Source organism: Rhinopithecus roxellana, chromosome 15, assembly GCF_007565055.1.
Source record: "Rhinopithecus roxellana isolate Shanxi Qingling chromosome 15, ASM756505v1, whole genome shotgun sequence".
Classification (NCBI taxonomy): Eukaryota; Metazoa; Chordata; class Mammalia; order Primates; family Cercopithecidae; genus Rhinopithecus; species Rhinopithecus roxellana.
In genome coordinates, this window is record NC_044563.1 from 88,410,775 (window position 1) to 88,430,335 (window position 19,561).

General features: G+C 46.5%; 1 protein-coding gene across 1 annotated transcript in view; it reads right to left on the bottom strand.

Annotated features, from left to right (window-relative positions):
- Nucleotides 1-290: 290 nt before the first annotated feature.
- TRIM66 (tripartite motif containing 66) overlaps nucleotides 291-19,561 on the bottom strand; it is a 52,824-nt gene continuing 33,553 nt past the window's right edge. The window contains exons 11-20 of the mRNA XM_030918170.1: nucleotides 12,988-13,525; nucleotides 12,638-12,733; nucleotides 11,109-11,169; nucleotides 10,042-10,216; nucleotides 9,428-9,717; nucleotides 8,844-8,970; nucleotides 8,221-8,295; nucleotides 7,653-7,805; nucleotides 7,012-7,230; nucleotides 291-6,264 (exon numbers count right to left, since the gene is read on the bottom strand). Of these exons, the coding sequence (XP_030774030.1) occupies nucleotides 6,205-6,264; nucleotides 7,012-7,230; nucleotides 7,653-7,805; nucleotides 8,221-8,295; nucleotides 8,844-8,970; nucleotides 9,428-9,717; nucleotides 10,042-10,216; nucleotides 11,109-11,169; nucleotides 12,638-12,733; nucleotides 12,988-13,525 (1,794 nt within the window). The 3' untranslated portion in view covers nucleotides 291-6,204. The remainder of the gene's footprint in view (nucleotides 6,265-7,011; nucleotides 7,231-7,652; nucleotides 7,806-8,220; nucleotides 8,296-8,843; nucleotides 8,971-9,427; nucleotides 9,718-10,041; nucleotides 10,217-11,108; nucleotides 11,170-12,637; nucleotides 12,734-12,987; nucleotides 13,526-19,561) is intronic.

Genomic DNA, 19,561 nt, shown 5'->3' on the forward strand with positions numbered 1-19,561 from the left:
TGGGAGGCTGAGGCAGGAGGATTGCTTGAACCTGGGAGGCGGAGGTTGCAGTGAGCCGAGATCGCGCCACTGCACTCCAGCCTGGCGACAGGGTGAGACTCCATCTCAAAAAGCAAAACAAAAAATAAGAAGAAGAAGAAAAAGCAGAGAGGTGAGTTCTTCCCTAGCGAGAAAGGTCTCCCAGGCTATTCTTCCCCACCTTGAGTTCTTATGATGTAGAGATCTAGGGGCAAGAAGGCCATGCGATAGGTTCAACTGTCTTCGCTGAAAAACACTCCAGGACACAATTCTTGGTAAAGAAAAGTGCTATTTTTTATTTGTTCTTGAATGTATAGGTCCTTTTAAGATCAGTGATACTACTTTCCTTTAAAATATCCTCCCTCATGCCCCTACTGCTTTGGATCCAATAGCCACTCCTAACAAGGGTCTAGGAGGAACTCATCCTACATAGCCAAGAAAGGGGGTACAGCTTGAGGAATGGGCATATGGCTCAGGAAGCAGCACCAGCTGATAAGAACTTTCCTCAAAGCAGCTCTGTTTGGCTTGTGAGTCCCCTTTCCCTGCCCTGGTCTGGACTCCCCCAGCTGTGTCCTACCCCCGGAATTCCCCTGTTCCTTATGTGGCCTGATCTTTAGAGTCAAAATCATAATTAACATTTTTACAGCTGGAGAGCTGAGAGATCACTGTTCTCAGTCATTCTTCCACCACAACTTTATAGATGAGGAAACTGTATCCAAGGTCACACAGTTCATAATGAAAAGAGCCAAAAATTTTGGTGTTCAGACTCTCAAATCAGGTATCTTTCTAGTATGTACCTCCTTACCTCCAAGAAAGCAACCAATAGCTGCCTCCAACTCCAGAAACAGCTGGAGCAAGCGGCTGGTGGTGATCAGCACAGGTGGAAAAGGCCCTGATATAGGGAGTCATGCTGACTCCATCTGAGCCCCAGCAAGGGAGGAACCACCGCACTCCCTAGTCTCCCTCCATCCCAATGGTAGCAGCAGGCACCCACCCTGCCAGGTTCTCCTCCTGGTTAGCAGCACTGACATGCATGGAAACATGTCTTACCACAATCCCAGACTCCTTCTCAATGGCAGCAGACTCTAACTGGTGCAGGATCATGGTGAGGAGCTGCCCACCAGCATGGTAATCCAGTTTAGCCAGACTGCGGCCTGGATGCTGTAAAACCTAATCCACACCCTCGGGCTGACTTAGATGGGGTCTCTTAGCAAACATGGCTAAAATATCTGTCTTGTCTGGGAGAGACAGAGGGAAGGACTCACAGATGCTGTCCTCCCAGCAGGAGCTCATAAACATGTTTGGCATGAGGAGAACTGAGTTCAGGAAAAGGAAGGGACGCAGGAAATAGACAGAGGAAGCAGGAGCAGCTGTAATTCTTCCTGCCTACCCAACTCCTGAAAAGAAGAGACCACAGACAGCCACAGATATTTCCCCGTCTAGGTTTCAAGGATGGCTCAGCCTGTGTGGGCTGAGAGGTAAGAGGAGAGAATCCAGAGACTTGTTTTTTTGGATTCTCTGAGAATCCAGAGACTTGTGGTGCCATAAAATCTAAGGGAGGAGGTTGTTTCACCGAGGGTTGGTGGGTGGGGTGAAATGCTGCAGAGAGGTCAAGACAGCTGAGCATTGAAAGGTGTTCATTCTATTTGGCAACTGGGCAGTCACTGGTGACTTTTATGAAAAAGTATAGAGGGCTGAAGAAAAGCTGAGGAAGAATCAGTTTAAAAAGCTTCTTTTTTAAAGTAACTTGGCTAACAAGGAAAATGTGTAAGGGGTAACAGACTCTGAGAAATGCTGTTTTAATCTTGGGGAGAACTTGTTTGCAGGCTGTGTGGAGATAACCAATGGAGACAGAGGCTGGAGACTCCAGGGAGTGGGAGCAGTGAACTAAGCGAGGGAGCAGTCTTGGAGGACATACAACAGTATTCAAGACAGAGAGAACTAAATAGGAGCAAGAACGGAGGGGATGGGGAGAGTTACAGACACAGATGAAGGAGAGGGGAGAGAGGAGCAGAGGGCAAGGAAGCTCTTGCTTTAGGGACTCTCTTCTGTGAAGTAGACAGTGAGCTCAGTCATTTGCGGAGGGCAAAGATGGAGGCTTGGGTGGGGGAAAAAAGGGTCACAACAAATTGAACTTCCAGTCAATACTGAGAGCTCAACTAAGGCTGCCAACTGTGAATCTGTCATGCTTAGTAGCCCAGGAGATGGAGGCAGCAAATAGGGTGATGACGAAAATGGAGAATGGCTTATAGTTTTAGCAAAAACTGAAGGAGATAGGACTGGCGCAGTGGCTCACGCCTGTAATCCCAGCACTTTGGGAGGCCAAGGGAGGCAGGTCTCATGAGCCCAGGAGTGTTGATACCAGCTTGACCAATATGGCGAAACTCCATCTCTACCTAAAGTAGAAAAATCAGCCAGGCATGATGGCACGCACCTGTAGTCCCAGCTACTCAGGGGGCTGAGATGGGAGGATCACCTGAGCCCAGGAGGCAGAGGTTGCAATGAGCCGAGATCATGCCACTGCAATCCAGCCTGGGTGACAGAGTGACACTCTTTCTAAAAAAAAAAAGAAAAGAAAAGTTGAAGGGCATGAGAAAGTTCAGGATGCTGATAAAAACATCAGTGTGTGATAGGGTGTGATAGGCTCTGAGTTCATGCTGGGGAGAGGAAGAAGTCCAGGAGAAAGCTAAAAGACAAGAAGAGGAGAGAGAGGGCTAAGGTCAGGGAAATGGACTGAAGGTGCAGGGCAATGTTGGCAGTACTGAGGGAGGGAGAAGAGGCCCAGGAGGTGGCGATCCAGAAGGAGCAAAGGCTCAGTTCAGGAGTTCAGAAAGGAAGACTATAAGTGACTCCATGGAGTGAGAGAGGGAGCAGAACAGAGCCCAGGAACAAACAAGGAGGCGCCTCGGTCTTAGGAGCCAGGCTGTTGCTAGAAATGGGTACAGGGAGGGAGCCAGAGTCCGCCGGGCTGGATGACAAGGACTGCCATGGAACAGAGCCTATGGAGGGTCTGGTGGCTGCCACTCAGGTAGGGGTACTAAAGGCAGGCAAGGTGCGTGGTTAGCAATTGCTAAAAGTCAGGCAGGGCTAACCTACCCATGTTCTGTGGAAGAGTGCTCTGCAAGTTCATCGCGAACCTTTTTTTTTTTTTTTTTTTTTTTTTTTTTTTTTTTTTGAGACGCAGTCTCGTTCTATTGCCCAGGTTGGAGTGCAATGGCACATCTCAGCTCACTGCAACATCTACCTCCCGGATTCAAGCAATTCTCCTGCCTCAGCTTCCCAAGTCGCTGGGATTACAGGCACGTGCCATCACACCTGGCTGATATTTGTATTTTTAGTAGAAACAAGGTTTCACTATGTTGGCCAGGCTGGTCTCAAACTCCTGTCCTTAGGTGATCCACCCACCTCAGCCTCCCAAAGTGCTGGGATTACAGGCAAGAGCCACCACGCCTGGCCAAAAAATAAAATAAAAATTTAAAATCCTGAACCAATTTTTAACTAAAATCCCCTTTGCATCAACTGAAGCCACTTTACTGTCTTATTTCTCAGCACACCCAAGAAGCCAATTTTTCCTCTAGAACCACATGCTGTCCCATAAGAATCTAGAACTCACCATATTTTCACTGCACGATGTTGTCAAGAACAAAAGGACTTGGCAGACTTCAAAACTGGGCCATTATGGGAATAATTCAAAAGCAGGATCAGCCCAAATGTTAATGAAGAGCCCCTGCAGACAGTCACTTGGCTAGCAGGACTTTTTTTTTTTCTTCTTTTCTAATTTCTAAGTCATGTTCTGGTTTTTCATGAAAAAACAAAACAAAACTGTGACTCAAAACTCTGATGGCTACGTCTAAGGGAAAAGCCAGGGAGAGGCAGGTTTCTCAAGGGAGCCTCTCAGCATGCAGGCTCTCTCTGATGAGAAGGGAGCATGTGTCTCTCCAGCACATTACTAAGATGCCCCTGGCCCAGCAAGCTGATCCTTGAGCCCAGGAGGCCACACCCAAGCTGGAAGCCTCACTGATATAAGGAAAGCCAAGTTTTTAACAGGCATTTCTGCTTTAAATTTGTGGTCTCCAGTTGGTCCTGAGGAAGGATCAGGTCTGAGCCTGTCACAACACTCACCGGCTGCCCAACACCAAGTACAACAAAGCTCACAGGGATGGTGGGAATGTGGGCTGCACAAAGGAAAGATGACCTAGAGCAGGAATTAGTGACACGAGAACAGAGGGTACTTTGCCAAGCCAACTGAACAAAGAAGAAGATTCAAAAATTTAAAGGGAAATGACCAGATCCCAAATCAGAAAGTCATGTGAGTCTCAAAGGGCAGAAGCCTAAGTCCAAAGACTGCCAGACTAGTAAAGCATTGAAGACTTAGTTACCCCAAACTAGAAAACGGGATCACGGAAGCCTATCTGCTTAGGAGAACGTGGCATGTGCTGCTGAAAGAGTGACAAGCCAAGGGGCATGGTTTGCTTTAAAGTGAAGATGATCTCTGAGGTTGGGTAGAGAAGGAAATGAGCAATACCATCAACTCACAAAGAGAGAAGAAATGTTTTCTAATTTTTAAAAAAATTGCTCATTAGCGAAGGCCCTGCAAACAAGAACATCCTTGAACTTCATCTCTTAGCAGAAACAAAGCCATGACTTGAGACTCCCCTGAAATTAGCCATGCAATGACAGGACCAGGGAGAGCCATCTCAGTCCTGGCCACTGACATGTCAAGTTCATAACTCCCCCAACAATATGAGCAATGGGTTCCCTCTCAACCAAGCCCTTGCTTGGGAGGTAGCCTGACCTCCAGTATCCTCACAAACACCCTGCGAGGACCATGCAGATCTATCCAGGATGCAGCCTTGAGTGCCTGTTCCCATGGCTTCCAGAATGCTTCTCTTTGCATTCCAGGAGAACTAAGGCTCTGAGGTTGCTTCATGGTCACCAAAGCACACTGGCTTTTTGCCTCTTGATTTTTCCCCCTGTCCACCTTAGACAAACTTCCCCAGAAATGTCTAGATCTAGCCCCTGTTGGTCCCTGAGGCCTTCTCTAACCTCCAACAAAAAGGGCTGCCAGTAAAGTGTTGGCTTTTGGGGGGCTGTAGACAGCCTCGAGGTGGGCTACTCAGAAGACTCACTTCTGATCTTTGGCTCATGAACTCGGAGAGGTTGAGAACTAGAATCTCTAAGCAGGAGGAGAGGCCCAGAGGAGTGAGCTGGTTGTGGGTTACTCTCTCCACCCATGGAACTCTGGACCTGAAGCAGACAGCAGCTGCCTCACAGTATTTATAAGCAGAACTCAAGATCCAGACCTCTGAATGAGGATGATAAAGGGTATGGCCACTGACAAGCACCAACAGTCACTTCTAGGAAGGCAGGTTCTCACCCTAAAGAAGTGCGATTAACCCAGAGTAAGTAGCACAGAGGGCGGGCTCTCAAGTGGACATCTTTCTAAGTCCGTAAGTGAAATCTGAACCAGAAGTTGTAAGTGGTCTCTGCAGAGCCACCAAGCTCAATCAAGAATGTCACACCATCCACAGCATTTTCACAGCAGCCACCTAAGTCAACATCAGGAAAGTGAGTATGCAAAACAAATACCCTGAAAACCGTTAGAACCCAAATAGGCACAAATTGAGACCTACAGCCTCTAGAAGCCTCCACTAGTGTGCACATGGCAGGTGCCTCTGTCCAGACAGGACAAGCAAAGGCAAAAAGTGATAGTCTTTGGCTGTGCTGGGCCAGGGATCACAGTCCTACCATATGTCTAAACCTCTCTCCCTTCTTTTACCCACTTCTGAGCCCAGGAGGAGTTCAGATATATACATGGCTCCTGAGCCCTGGACACTAAAAGGTGAGACAGGTCTGCTTTCCTAGGCAGAAAAAAATTCACCAAGGAAAGTAGGTCCTCCCAAGCCTAACCAGGTGTGGTCCTGTCAAGTGCGGCCTATACATCTGATTACTCTGGTAATAATAAATCCCCTCCTCTTTCCTGTTTATTACTGAAATTTTCTCTGTAGTGGATGCACTATGGCTCCCAAACAAATGCTGTAGATGCAAATGGCAAAGAAGAGCACTATACAGTTCAATGAGACTCATCTACCATCCACATTCTGAAGAAGATAAACTGCGCGATGGGGAGGAATGGTCGACAGGATGGGACAACAGCTGCCAGAGTGCCCAGTCTCCTTTTGGCTGTCACACCTGAGAGATATTGCTGGCCAGGCGAAATGACATTCTCTTTGCTCTTTCATTCTCCTGAAAGAAAAATACATATTTGGAATTAAAGTAGCCAAATGTAGGATTTATTAATATGAAAAGACTATGTCAAGATTGCAGTTCTGCAGAGTCAAAGTATTTTATTCTACCCCAGGAATGCAGCAGTAAAACTTTACTGAAGCCACTAAACATTGTATGCTAAGTATGGTAAACAACTGGGGATGGCTGGTCAGACCCTGGCACACAGTAGGCAGGCAAAACATTTCGGTGGAATTAAACAGCACTGAATGGACGTTTCTGGTCTACACAGGTGGGACCAGACCAAAGATCAGAGGAGCTCTCTCTGCTGCAAGCAATACCTTTCCTTCCTTAGCTACACCAAGGGGCTAAGAAAGATCCCTTCCTTTCTCCCTCAAACCCAAATAGAAACCAGGCACTAAGACCAGGTAATTCCCTCCTTAGGGTCATCACAATCACAGTGTAGTGTAGCTAGCACCAAACTGGGAATCAGGACAACTGGTTTCTCAGCCCAGGTCTGCTGCTAAATGCTGGGTTACCCTGGGCAGGGACAAGTACCTTTCTGAATTTCAAGTCTCGTGAGTAACTGGCATTGATGAGCCCTGTACTGCCCTGCCTTCCTTAGGGGCTAAGGGGCTGGAAGTGGGGGTTCATTGTCACCACTATTTTTTGCGCCACCCGAACAGCTTCGCCTTAGGTTGCTGCTTGGGTGCCCCTCTGCTTGCCTGATCACCACCCACCTGCTGCCGGCTGGCAGTAACTCTTTACCATATGTCGTCGCCGCCTCTTGGGTTGGATGCCCTCCTGCACGTAGGGAGGCCACGGGAAGCGCTGGGGAGTGGAACATCCACTCTCACTAGACACCTCCTCAGAGTCTGAGTCCTCCTGCCTTGGCTGGGCAAACCGTTTCTCCGGGTAGATCTCCTTCAACCAGCCCTCAAAGAACACTTCCAGGCAGCGGCCAGCCTCTGCAACCTCGGAGTCAGGCTGATGGGGGGAGGAGAGCAGTGATGGTCTGATGGTCTAGCCCTTTTCTACTAGTCCATCTCTTCCAGGTCCCCCAAGAGCTACACAGAGCACAAAGCCTGGCGGGGTCTCCTGAGGTGTCTGGAACTTGACATTTTTCTCCGAGGACTCAGGAAAACTAGTTTGGTAGCAGCTTTTAAGGCAGAAGTGACCCCAATAGGTATCCACAGATGGCCAGTCACTAGTACCTCCCCTTTTTCCTGAGTCCATGCTGAGGCCTGAGTGTGGGAGAGAGCTTTTAAACACTCACCACAGCAGGCCCCCAGAATCTGCTCCCCAGTCCTCATGGCAGCCCAGACCAAACCTAACTCCCACTGCTACCCACCCATGATAGTCCTGGGATTGCAAGGAAATATGAGATAGGGAAAACAGGCAAGACATACATAATTGAACTTAGCACAGTTCCAGAACATGAGGCGCACATCTGATACCACCTCCTCTGGGGTGGTATAGTGAGCCGGGTCCTTCTTTTGCAGCTTCCTCCGGATGATTGACAGGTCCATGGGCCTCTTGATAATCTGGTAATAATGCCGGGCCTTGACGGAGGAGACATGAGGAGAAGGAGGCAAAGGGGGTAAGAGAAGAAATGGAGGTGTGGATAAGAAGGAAGAAGAAATGGAGAATGAGTTGGAATATAAGTGAAAGAATAGGAGGAGGAATGATGAGCAACAGGAAGAAAAGGATGGAGAAAGAAGACAAAGAGAAAGGGAAAAGGAGGAATGTGTCACCTGTCAAGTCAGATCTGATACAGTAGCAGTTGTGGTGGGGGAGGCTGGAATGGCCATGTAGGACCTCCTATGGTCCCCTGGACTATCCACAAGTTAATATTGTCACTACTTCCAGTGGCCATGCTCTGAGCCCAACCTGGGAACTATGATGCTCCTGCCCCAAGGCCTGGGCCCTCTGAGCAGAAAAGACAATAGCAGGCAGAAACAGCATGGTCTTCCTTACCAGGGGGCTGACAGGTTCATGGAAGGGCAGGCTGAGGTTATTGCAGCACAAGGACAATACCAGCTTCTCACACTTCTGCAAAATCAGAATTGGCAACAGAGTTACTTTGTTCTGGTCTCACCTCAGTATGAACTAAAGATGCTGGCCCTCTCCGTCTCTACTAAAAATACAAAAATTAGCCAGGTGTGGTGGCGGGCGCCTGTAGTCCTAGCTATAGGGGAGGCTGAGGCAGGAGAATGGCGTGAACCTGGGAGGCAGAGCTTGCAGTGAGTGGAGATCGCGCCACTGCACTCCAGCCTGGGCGACAGAGCGAGACTCTGTCTCAAAAAAAAAAAAAAAAAAAAAAAAAAAAAAAAAAAAAAAAAGATGCTGACCCTGATAACTCCCTGGCTCTGTCCCACAGGGTGCCAGCTGCCATACTAAGGTGCAATTCAGGTTCCCAAGCCAGAGGAAAACTGCTGGGAGAAGGAAAATCATCCAAACACCCCTGGGCCAAGTTGTCAGGCATAGCACAAAGAAAGGTATCCAGAAAAGCCCCTCATCCCCTCTGAAAGCCCTCAGACCCTGTAGGCAGAGGGGGCTGCTAAAGGCAGGGAACCTTGCTTCCAAAGACTCCTCCCTACCTTCTGGTCATACATGCTTAGGCCAGGAGATGCCCGCATTCCAGGCTGGTTATAGCGGGCATTCTCACAGTCGTACTCCATCTCGGGCTGGGTCAGGCTGCGGCACAAGGTACACACCCACTCTCCCCTGCAGGGGCAGGTGAGGCCATGTTAGGCCTCAGCACATTGCCCAGAGCACCCTTCCCTCTCCCTCTGCCCTATGGCAGGCATGGGAAACTGAGTCCCTGGTCTTTCTATGTAAGAAATGGCTTCCTAACCACAGGCTTGGAAGAAATTCAGTAACTCAGAGTTTAGTGAATTTAGAAAAACAGGGGTTAGGGGAGACTGGGGTTAGTAGTATAGGCACAAATCCACATGCAAGAAGAAGGTGAGAAAAGAGGTGGAAAGGAAGTCAACCAAATGTCAAACATCCACCTATCTGTGTGCAGAAGATACCCAGGCCCATTAACTCACAGACTGCAAAAAGCAGGTCCAGAAGAAGGGAGTAAGCCCATCCTGGGAACTCTGTGGGCCTGGCCTGGAATAATCATCCCTGGAAGGTAACCCTACTAGCCAGGTGATGGTCCTGGACTGGCATGACTCACCCTGGGAAGCTGAGCAAGGCTGGCACATGGCAGGATAGGTGGAACACTTTGGGGCAGTGGTCACAGCACAGCAACTCTCCACCATTGAGGCAAACAGCACAGAAGTCCTCATTCTCTATTGGAGCTGGGGGACCCTTCTTGGCTCCTGGGGTTCGAGGAATGAGTCTGTGTTCTTCAGGAGATGTGCCCTCCACTTCTGATGGCCGCTGCCCAGCCAGAGAAGTGACAGTGACCTTTCTTCCCCCCAGACCTGGGGCCTGAGTGGCCTCAGACAGTCTGTCCTGGCTGACCTTGGGGAAGAAGTAAGTCTGGGCAGCCAGAGCACAGAACCAACAAGCTCTCGAGGGAGGGGAGGGAGGGACTGGCAGGCCCTGTGTGCCTACGTGAGAGCCACTTATTCCAGGACCCCAAGCAAGCAAGCCCCATGAATGCTGGGACATCTCACTCCTAATATGCATCTCACAGGCCCCTTGCAGCAGGGGACAACGTCTGGCCGAGCTGCAGCCCCATCAGAGACTCAGGAAAGGTCCCAGAGTCAGAATTCTGGCAGTAACAGAAAGAATAAGCTCTTAGGCTGGGCCAGCATTTAAGGCCAAGGCAGAGCAAAGTGGTACCTTAATGGACATGCTGGAGGACTCAGTACCACACTCGATGATCAGCAGGAAGCTTCCATCCTGATCATTCTTCTGTGGCTTCAGCTTGAACACAGGCATCTCTCCTGAGGAGGCAGCACAGATCTTGAGTCGCTCCAGTCGCACATAGGGAATCTTATGCTCGCTATTGAAGGCTCTGCAGCAAGATAGACACCCCGGGGTCTTGGTGGGATCCTCCTCTGTTCCCAACCTCTAAGTCAGAAACATCCATGATCCCTGTGATGATTAATACTGAGTGTCAACTTGATTGGATTGAAGGATACAAAGTATCGATCCTGGGTATGTCTGTGAGGGCATTGCCAAAGGAGATTAACATTTGAGTCAGTGGGCTGGGGAAAGTAGACCCACCCTTAATTGGGTGGGTACCATCTAATCAGCTGCCAGCAAATATAGAGCAGGCAGAAAAACATGAAAAGGAGAGATCGGCCTCGCCTCAGCTATATCTTTCTCCCGTGCTGGACGCTTCCTGCCCTTGAACATCAGACTCCAAGTTCTTCAGTTTTGAGACTCAGACTGGCTCTCCTTGCTCCTCAAGCTTGCAGACAGCCTGTTGTGGGACCTTGTGATCATGTAAATTAATACTTAAGTTATATATATATCCTACTAGTTCTATGCCTCCAGAGAACCCTGACTAATACAATCCCCAGCTGAATTGCTACTCCAGATCCTCTCAGATCTGGACTCTGAATGTGGACTCTGCAGGTCCACATTCTGTCCCCTCCTGGCCCAGCTCTGCATGGCCAGGCCCTGTCAGCCACTGGGAAGCCCTTTGGTGTAGTCCTGGTCAAAGACATGAGCTCCCTGAAGTGCAAGGACTGCACCCAGAGCACATGCCTCATGGTGCAGGAACCAGGACATCCTCCCACAACCATCCCAGACATCCACTTGAAGGTTGAGGGGCTGAAGAAGACAGCTGCAGGCAAATTTCTTCCACTTGTAGTTAATTCATCAAGGATGCTTCCTCCCTGTGCCAACATCTCAGGATGTGAAATCATGGATGGGAGGGAGATTAGTCAGGAGGCTGTTACCTGATGCTCTGGTTCTCCTTTGCATCCAGCTCTAGGGCTCCTTGTTCAAAATTCTCATACTCTAAGGCAAAAGACAGATAAATACCTGTGACACACATTTGTGGCAACAAACCCTGTCATGCATACCTTCCACTTATATCTGCTATTCATACCTTTGGCCACACACCTGTCATACAGTAGTTATCTACACTATAGTCATTCATAGTTGTAACAAGTTTGCCATGGATCTCCTTCTTGAGAGGAGGAAGCCACCTTCTTTTAAAAAGATGAACACAAGTAACACTCACAGGCTGCCTATGGGTGAGTGTTGGGTCAGGCACTGATGGGCCAGTTTCTCACCTTCAAGATGAGCTCAGAAATCACTTGTTCTCAGTACACCATTGTTGCCTCCTCTGAGGAGTCTTTTTGTCCAGCCTATGCCCTGTCAGCCAAGTGCTGGGATTCCAGCAGTGCTTAAGAATCCAGCTCACACTCCATGGAAAAGAGGCTCCCAGGGAGTTCTCCCCTGAGTAGGCAGTCTATGGAGGCAGTCATGGGGCAAAAGGATGGAACTAGCATCCATTCAGCACCAGGCACGGTCCTAGGCACTGTACATGGGCAAGCAGGGACTAAAATGTTTAACTGCATAAAACGCAGAGTTACATTATTGTGTGTAATAAGAACCAATAATTTTTCAGTTGGCCTTTCAGTCAGTGTGAAAAAAAAAGGAGAAAAATTATGTCTTTCATTTTCATTTATTACACGTATAGGAAACAGACTAATCATTACAAATTAAACACGCATCATACATTGAACGAAAAAAGTCCCAAATGATCATCAGGGAGTCACTTCCTGACTTCCCAACTAGCCCTCACCTTCCACAGAAGAACAAACTTAGCCTAGCCTGGTTGGAGAAAGGGCATGGGAAGCTGAGAAGTGAATCAGAACCAATCTCCAATGGTCCAAATTACCTTCACTATGAGGCACAACACAAATTCACATTACTGTCAGGTACCAGGAAAATCCTTACTACTCAGAGTAAGTTATCAAATGATTTCACTATAGTTATTGGTCCCAGTAGCCTATGAAGTAGGTGCGATTAGCCCCATTTAGAGAGAAAGAAATCAGTTTAGGGAGGTTGGGTATCTTACCAAGAATCAGAGGGAGAGAGAACTGGTTTCCTAACTTCCATCTATCGGACTCCAAAGTCAGACATGCTCTTTTCCCTATAACATTTTGTCAAGGCTAGCCCTCCTGGGTTGAGTTCTGTTTCCCCCTAGGTATAAAGCAGACCCCCAGGACTCTTTGCATGGGGAGTGTTACAAAGAGAATAAGTCCTGGCCATCCCTAGATCAGCCATGGCCATGGTGAGGGAAGCAGAACAGGTGTTACTAAGACAGTTCTGGAGGAGAGAAGTAAATTCAACCTCAGAGAGACACACTGTTTCCCCAGCTTAGAGCTTGTCTGCTGGCCTCTATCTCACCTAGAAGTGCTGAGTCCATCTGCTCAACTCTGTGGCCAACACGAAGGGCAGGCTGCTTGAGTCTCACCTTTTGGGTTCTGGTACTGCTGCAGAGCTGTAGATGTGCTGACCACTGGCACCAGTGGAGGTTTCTTCACAGAGAGGTTAATTGGCTCCTCCAGTTCTGAGGGGATGGCCAAGTCCTTGGAAGCATCCAGACCAGGGACTATGGGACCTTGTCCCAGTGAGTCAGTGAAGCGATTGGAATCCTCACTTTCCATCTTTCAAAAGAGAAATATCAAGAAGAATCAAAGAACTCAGACATGGTTGTCATTAGTGGTCTCAGAACTGTTAAGCTAAGGTCAGAATAAGGGTCCCAGTGGCCAATCTTTTGCCCATTGATGAGCAAAGGAAGTTTGAATAGCATTTCCCCAGGACTTACCTTACACAGAGCACTCCCCAGGGAGGGATCAGCCCCATCTCTGGGGCACAGGCTCCCTGAAGTTCGGCCAGAACTGGAGCTGGACCCAGTTTCTGGCTGCATGTCAGAAACTGGAGAAATGCTCTGCAGAGGACAAGTTGCCAGACTTGGCACAGCCTGGATGTGACCAGACATTTGGGTGTGACCAGACATTAGGCTGGGCCCAGCCTGAGGGTGATCACTTGCCAGGCTTGCCATAGCCTGAGGGGAGTCACTCATCAGATTGGGCGCGGACTGGAATGTGCTATGCACAAGACTGGGCACAGTCTGTAGGTGACTGGTTGTCAGGCTGGGCATGGCCTGGTTTTGAACACTTGTCAGGCTGGACACCGTTTTGGGGGAAGCACTCAGCAGGCTTGGTACTGCCAGGGGGGTGCCAGATGTCAGGCTGCTCACACTCTGGATCTGTGGCTCTAGGGGCCTCTCCAACCTGGTAGATGACAACTCCATCTCCAGAGTGTTGGAAAAGCCCATGATGCTCACCGAGGTGGAGTGCTGTGGGAACAGAGACAAGGGGTAGAGTCAGGCTGCTAGCTGGAAATGGAGGGAGGAAGAAGGGGGACCCAATCCACAGGAGCTCCCATGCTCCAATTCCACTCTGGCTTCAGAGTCTGGTAGCTGCCAGGAACTCAGGCAATGCACGAAGCCCTGTTCCTCTTCCTAAAACCAAGGAGGCTGCTAGGCTATGATACACAGAGAGAGGCACAAGCGGAGGACTGTGTGTGTGTGTGTGTGTGTGTGTGTGTGTGTGTGTGAGCAAGAGTGAGAAAGAGAACTTATTGCCTGACCTGAGGCATGTACACACACACGCACACGCACACACACACACACACACACACAGTCAGCCACATCCCTCACCCTAGTCCTGTACCTAAGCAAAGGGTCAGGTTGTGGGACTGCCCTCTAATTTCAAATTCCCCTCTGACTATACCACCAGTGGCTTCTCTTCCCGTCAAGGGGTGCTATAGAATAGTTCCTGCTATACAAAAGTAGCAGGGGATTGAGAAGGTTCAAACTCTTATCAGCCTCAGATCTTCTTTGAGAGAATGCCAAGGCTCAGAAAGTTCCAATCAGTTCTGGGGAACCTGGGTCAACTCTGGGGCCTTCTTATGGGCTTGTTCAGATCAACTCCAAGCACTACTAGCATTTGATGTAGGCTTTAACCAAGATATTTGGAGGTCTTTTCTGGCCTTAGTATACCTTCCAAACCAGAGGCAGAGAACTTCAAAGTACCTAAATCTTAATATCACCCAGTCCGTACGATCATTGGCTAAGGCAGTAATGTTCTGACTCCAAAATTATTTTCTTACTGAGGAGAAGAGATGTAAAAGGCTTATAAAAAGAAGTTGAAGATATAGATTTCTGTACTGAATCCATTCCATTTTTCAGATTGAAGAGACAGATTTGGGGAAAATGAGGGAGACTGGCTCTAAATATAACCTTCAGGAATGTATAAGTTTCATATTCCTGCCCTTTAAAAAAAGACTAAATATATAACAATTTCACATCTTTTGAAAAACAAAGAGAAAATGGGGATTAGGCATATCTATCTAAGTTTCCAAAATCAGTGTCTTGAATCTGTCATTTCTTTTCCCAAATTTTCACAGGAAAATAAATACTTCAAATACATTCTCAAGTCTCAATATAGTTACTAAAGCTGTTTTGCCATGAAGACTGTCCTCATCTCAGTGAAAGCCACTCCTAGTCATCCAGATCTGCAAGTCAGATCCTATGAAGGAGGCATCAGTGAAGCACCCCTCCTGCCACACCCAAGCTAATACCAAGCCCCATCAATTCTACCCCTTAAACATCTCTCAAATATACCCACTAATTCTTCCCTCTGCTGACGGTGCCCTAGCCTAACCTACTTTCACATCTCCCTAGACAACAGTAGTAGCCTCTTCAATGGAGAAATATTTTCAAAACACGGATCCGATCACATCATTTCTTTTCATAAAACCCCGCAGTGCACTCCATTCTTCTTAGAATAACTGCAAAAATTCTTAACAAGACTCCTGAGGCCCTGACGACCTGTCCCTCTGTCCTCCTTTGTAGCCATAGCTCATTCAATAACCCTCTCCTCATTCTCTGAACTCGTCACTCATTTTTTCCAGTTCCTGAAACATACCAAGCTCTCCCTCCACCCACTATCCTCACCCGCTTCAGAGGAACTGCTTTCTCTGCATAGAGGATTCTCTTAGCCCTGCCCTGTTCCACTTATCCTTCAGAACTCAGCTCAACTGACATTTTTTTGCCAGAAAGCCTTCTTTCATTCTCTAGTCCAGACCAGGTTCCCGCTTTTATCCTCTCATATGCCTTGTACTTATACTTTCAGCCTCATACCACAATCCGTGATATCATTTGATTAATGTCTGTTTCCCCTACTAAAGTGGAAACTCCATTAGGGTATGGATTTTTATCTATTTTGCTTACCCACTGTATTCCTAGACCCAAGAGCAGTGTCTGGACGAATAAATGAATTAATGAGCTATTTAAAATTTCAAAACAACACTAATACAGGACTGTTTATTCTACAAATCTTTAGCCAAATGAACAGCAGCTTAGATCTACTGACAACTTAGTCAATGAGTCTCTCTAAAATAATGATGATTTTTATACAGCCAAAGTTTATTAAGAGTTTATTATATGCAAGGCAATTTGCTAAATGTTTTACATACATTACTTTATTTAATCCTCACAATAACCATTAAAGGTTAAAAGAAACAATCCATGTGAACATTTAGAACAATATCTGGCATACTGTAGATGCTCAATAAACCCCAGTTGTTTTTACTGCTGCTGCTATTATTTTTATTGTTATTATTGTTGCTGCAGACCTAATTTTACACTTGACAAAGATGAGGCTCAGAAGGGCATCTTAAGTTTTTTCATATTATTGTAAAACATAATTTTATAGATTTCCATTTCTCTTTATTGTTTGTGTATTGTATATAGAAATAGAATTAATTTTTGAATATTGACTTTGTATAGACCTTGCTGAAGTCATTCTGGGATTTTGTTTTGGATTTTCTGTGCACACAAATCATGCCCATCCATGAATAATAAGTTTTTGTTTTGTTTTTCCAGGCAGAGTCTTGCTGTGTCACCCAGGCTGGAGTGCAGTGGCACAACCACAGCTCACTGCAGCCTTGACCTCCCAAGCTCAAGTAAGCAATCCTCCCACCTCAGCCTCTGGAGTAGCTGGGACTACAGGTGCATAACACCACACCCAGCTAACTTTTATTTTTTATTTTTGTAGAGACAGGGTCTTGCTATGTTGCCCAGGCTGGTCTTGAACTCCCAGGCTTAAGCTATCTTCCCACCTTAGGTTCCCAAAGTGCTGGGATTACAGGCATGAATCACCACGCCCATCCTGAACGGTAAATCTATTTTCTTTTTTTCTTTACATTTGTTTTTCTTGCCTCACTCCACTAGCTAAGACCTCCAGTACAATATTGAATAGAAGCAGTGATAGTAGCCATCCTAGTCTCATTCCTGATCTCAGAGGATCCTTTCAATATTTTATCATTAAATAGATTTGATGTAGATTTTTTATAGATTTAGAATCCAGATCTTAGTCAGGCATCGTGGCTCACACCTGCAATCCCAGCACTTTGGGAGGCCGAGGCAGGCAGATTGCTTGATCCCAGGAGTTCAAGACCAGCCTAGGCAATATGGTGAAACCCCATCTCCACAAATGATAGAAAAATTAGCCAGGCATGGTGGCATGGGCCTGTGATCCCAGATTCTCTGGAGGCTAAGGTGGGAGGATTGCTTGAGCCCAGGAGGTTGAGACTGCAGTGAGCCAAGATTGTACCACTACACTCCAGCCTGGGCAACAGAGCAAGACCCTGTCTCAAAAAAAAAAATAATAATAATAACAATAATAAATAAATAAATAAATAAATAAATAAATAAATAAAAAGAATCCAGATCTTCGGTACCAAAGCTACAACTTAATTTTGACTTGTCTCCCTCTATACGTCTCTGGGCTTACTCCCCTTCACTATCTGTCATATTCTGTTCTATTTCTTTTCCTTCCCCCTCTTCTCCTCTCTCCCCCTCTCTCTCATGAGCTCCTTCTCTCTCTTTCTATCCTGCTTTCTTTTATCATCTCTTTCTCCTCTTTCCCTACCTCTTTCCCTTATTATTTAACTGCTTTAGTAAGGCTCATATTTTCTATTCTTAATTTTTAAAACAGATGAGTTAAATATCTTTTGTTTATCTCTCCAAAGTATGCTTTTTATATTTTCCTTAGTAGTTTAATAGTGTTCAAGTTTTTAAAAACCTTCAATTTCCTCCACAGTCTAAGTGCCAAGATAAGAAAGGTTGAAGAGAAGCAAGGTGGAAAGAATATTTCAACCAAATTGGGCAAACTAGGAATGAAGCCCAGCTTAAGGGACCAAGGCCAAAAATCAATGGCTATCTCAAACATGCCCAGGCCTGCATTCCTTAATGTCTCCTTGTTGTCTCTAATATTCTATATTTTCTTATCTATGAACAAGAATACCCAGTGACTATTTCATTCTGTTTTGCAATATATGACAGCCTAATCCTTTGCTCTGGATTCTTTCCCCTTTCCCCTATTTGACATGTATGTTTAGTGTGGTTGTGGCGTTCATTTAATCTACCCATGCTGGACATTGAGAATTATATAGATGTCTCTTCTTAGTGAGATCCTTGTTGCCAAGCATTAAGAGCACTAAAATCCACATGAGACCACCCAAATAATAATGGTCAGGTGCCATATCTCACAAGATATGCACAAGATAAAATCCCCAAGGACAAAACTTTCCAGATTAGGGGTAGAGATCATATTCGTGGGAAATCAGCTCTCCTGTCCTAATTACCTATTGCATATGCGAGTTAACATAATGATAGGGGAGAAGAAAACATGCAGACTGAATTGTGGAAAAATTGCGGAAACTCCATGGCAGTTTATTTTGAGGTGAACCTGATGAACCTGGTCCTGTAATACCCAGAAGACAATACAAGGTCAGCAATACATCCCAAGATATTGCATACTTGACTGATTTCTTTCCTTCTCACAACCACAGCCAATCTCAAGGAGGCCAATGCTATCAGGAGATGGGGTGAAGCTCTGGTAGTAATAACAAGAACCTGGAAAACTTCCACGGAGGAAGGGACTCAGAGAAAGTGCTGTGAGAAAGCCAGCCCAACCCCATTTTTACAGGCTATACAGACACAATGGCATTTCCAAAACCTATATATGCTATGTGTTCGTTATTTTTATACTACATCAGCTCTCTAGAGTGAAGGATTGTAAAATATTAAAACAAAAGGTACTTATTTCATGTACAAAAAGAAAAAGAAGATTTGAGAACTTCCATCCTAGTCTGTTGCCAGTGCTACAAGATGGGTTGGGAGCAAGGGTAGGGCCAACTTTCAGAGCAAGGAAAGCAGGCTGAGTCTCCAGGGCCTGGGAGGAGAGGAAGCATTTCTCGAGAGCATGATGGGATTGGAAAAGGGTTTGAGAACATGGCCAGGTTGTCTGACACTTGGTGTCTCCCATGCAGAAGGGAGCTCACTTATCAACAGAGATGATACCACCCACCCTCTAGACCCCAGGATTGTTCAGAGTCAAATGACAGGAGCAAACATGTATTTCTAGCTATAAAGTATGCAGAGGGTATCACTGAGGTTTCTAGGCTGTCAACCATGTAACTGACACCTTGACTTCATCTTCACATACAAACCTCCAGATTTCATGAAGGAAAAGGTATATTTTGAGATTCACAACTGAAAATAAACTATTTTCTAGTTCAGAGAGGAAGAGTCAAAATGCCAAAACACATTCACTCTGATAATCAGCTCAGGTCTTCTTTGGAGGATGAAGAGAGACAACCCTGAGCCTACAGAGCTCCGTCTTACCTCCCTTAACTAGCATCTCGTCTCGTTCCTCGTTTCCCTTCCCCCAAACTGTGTGTTCCCATCCCTGTCCCTGTCCTCTTCTTGCCTGTTTTTTTTGTCTCATCTTTGTCTGCCACCTGCCTGACTTATCTGAAATTACCTCACCTATTAATTTAATGGATTCAGTTAACCTATTTAACCTACTTGTCTTTACCACCTGACTTGACAACTTTCCTGACCTATGACCTCCCTGAATTGTCTGACTTTCAACCTCTGCTACTAGTCACCTATGTGACCCTGCACCTATCTAACCTGAACTCTGCTTGACCTGTGCTCTGTTACTTGCTGCCCTCTCTCTCTCCTCACTCTTAACACTCAGATGTGTTTCTAGAGTTCAATGTGTTGACATTATTATTCTAATGATTCACATGGTATTGTCAAAATTCAGAGAAAACATTGCTCTTTCATTTTAACAGGAAGGGAAATTGAGACACAGAGTGGTTACCCAGATTTCCCAAGCTCATACAGGTCCAAGACTAGGAATCTGGGACCAGCCTTGAAAACAGGCTGGCTGGTCTTGATTCTGTGCCAGTAGCTAGAAAGCTAGTGCCCTAGTAAGAAATGATTGAGAAATCAATAAACAGACACTTAGTGCACATG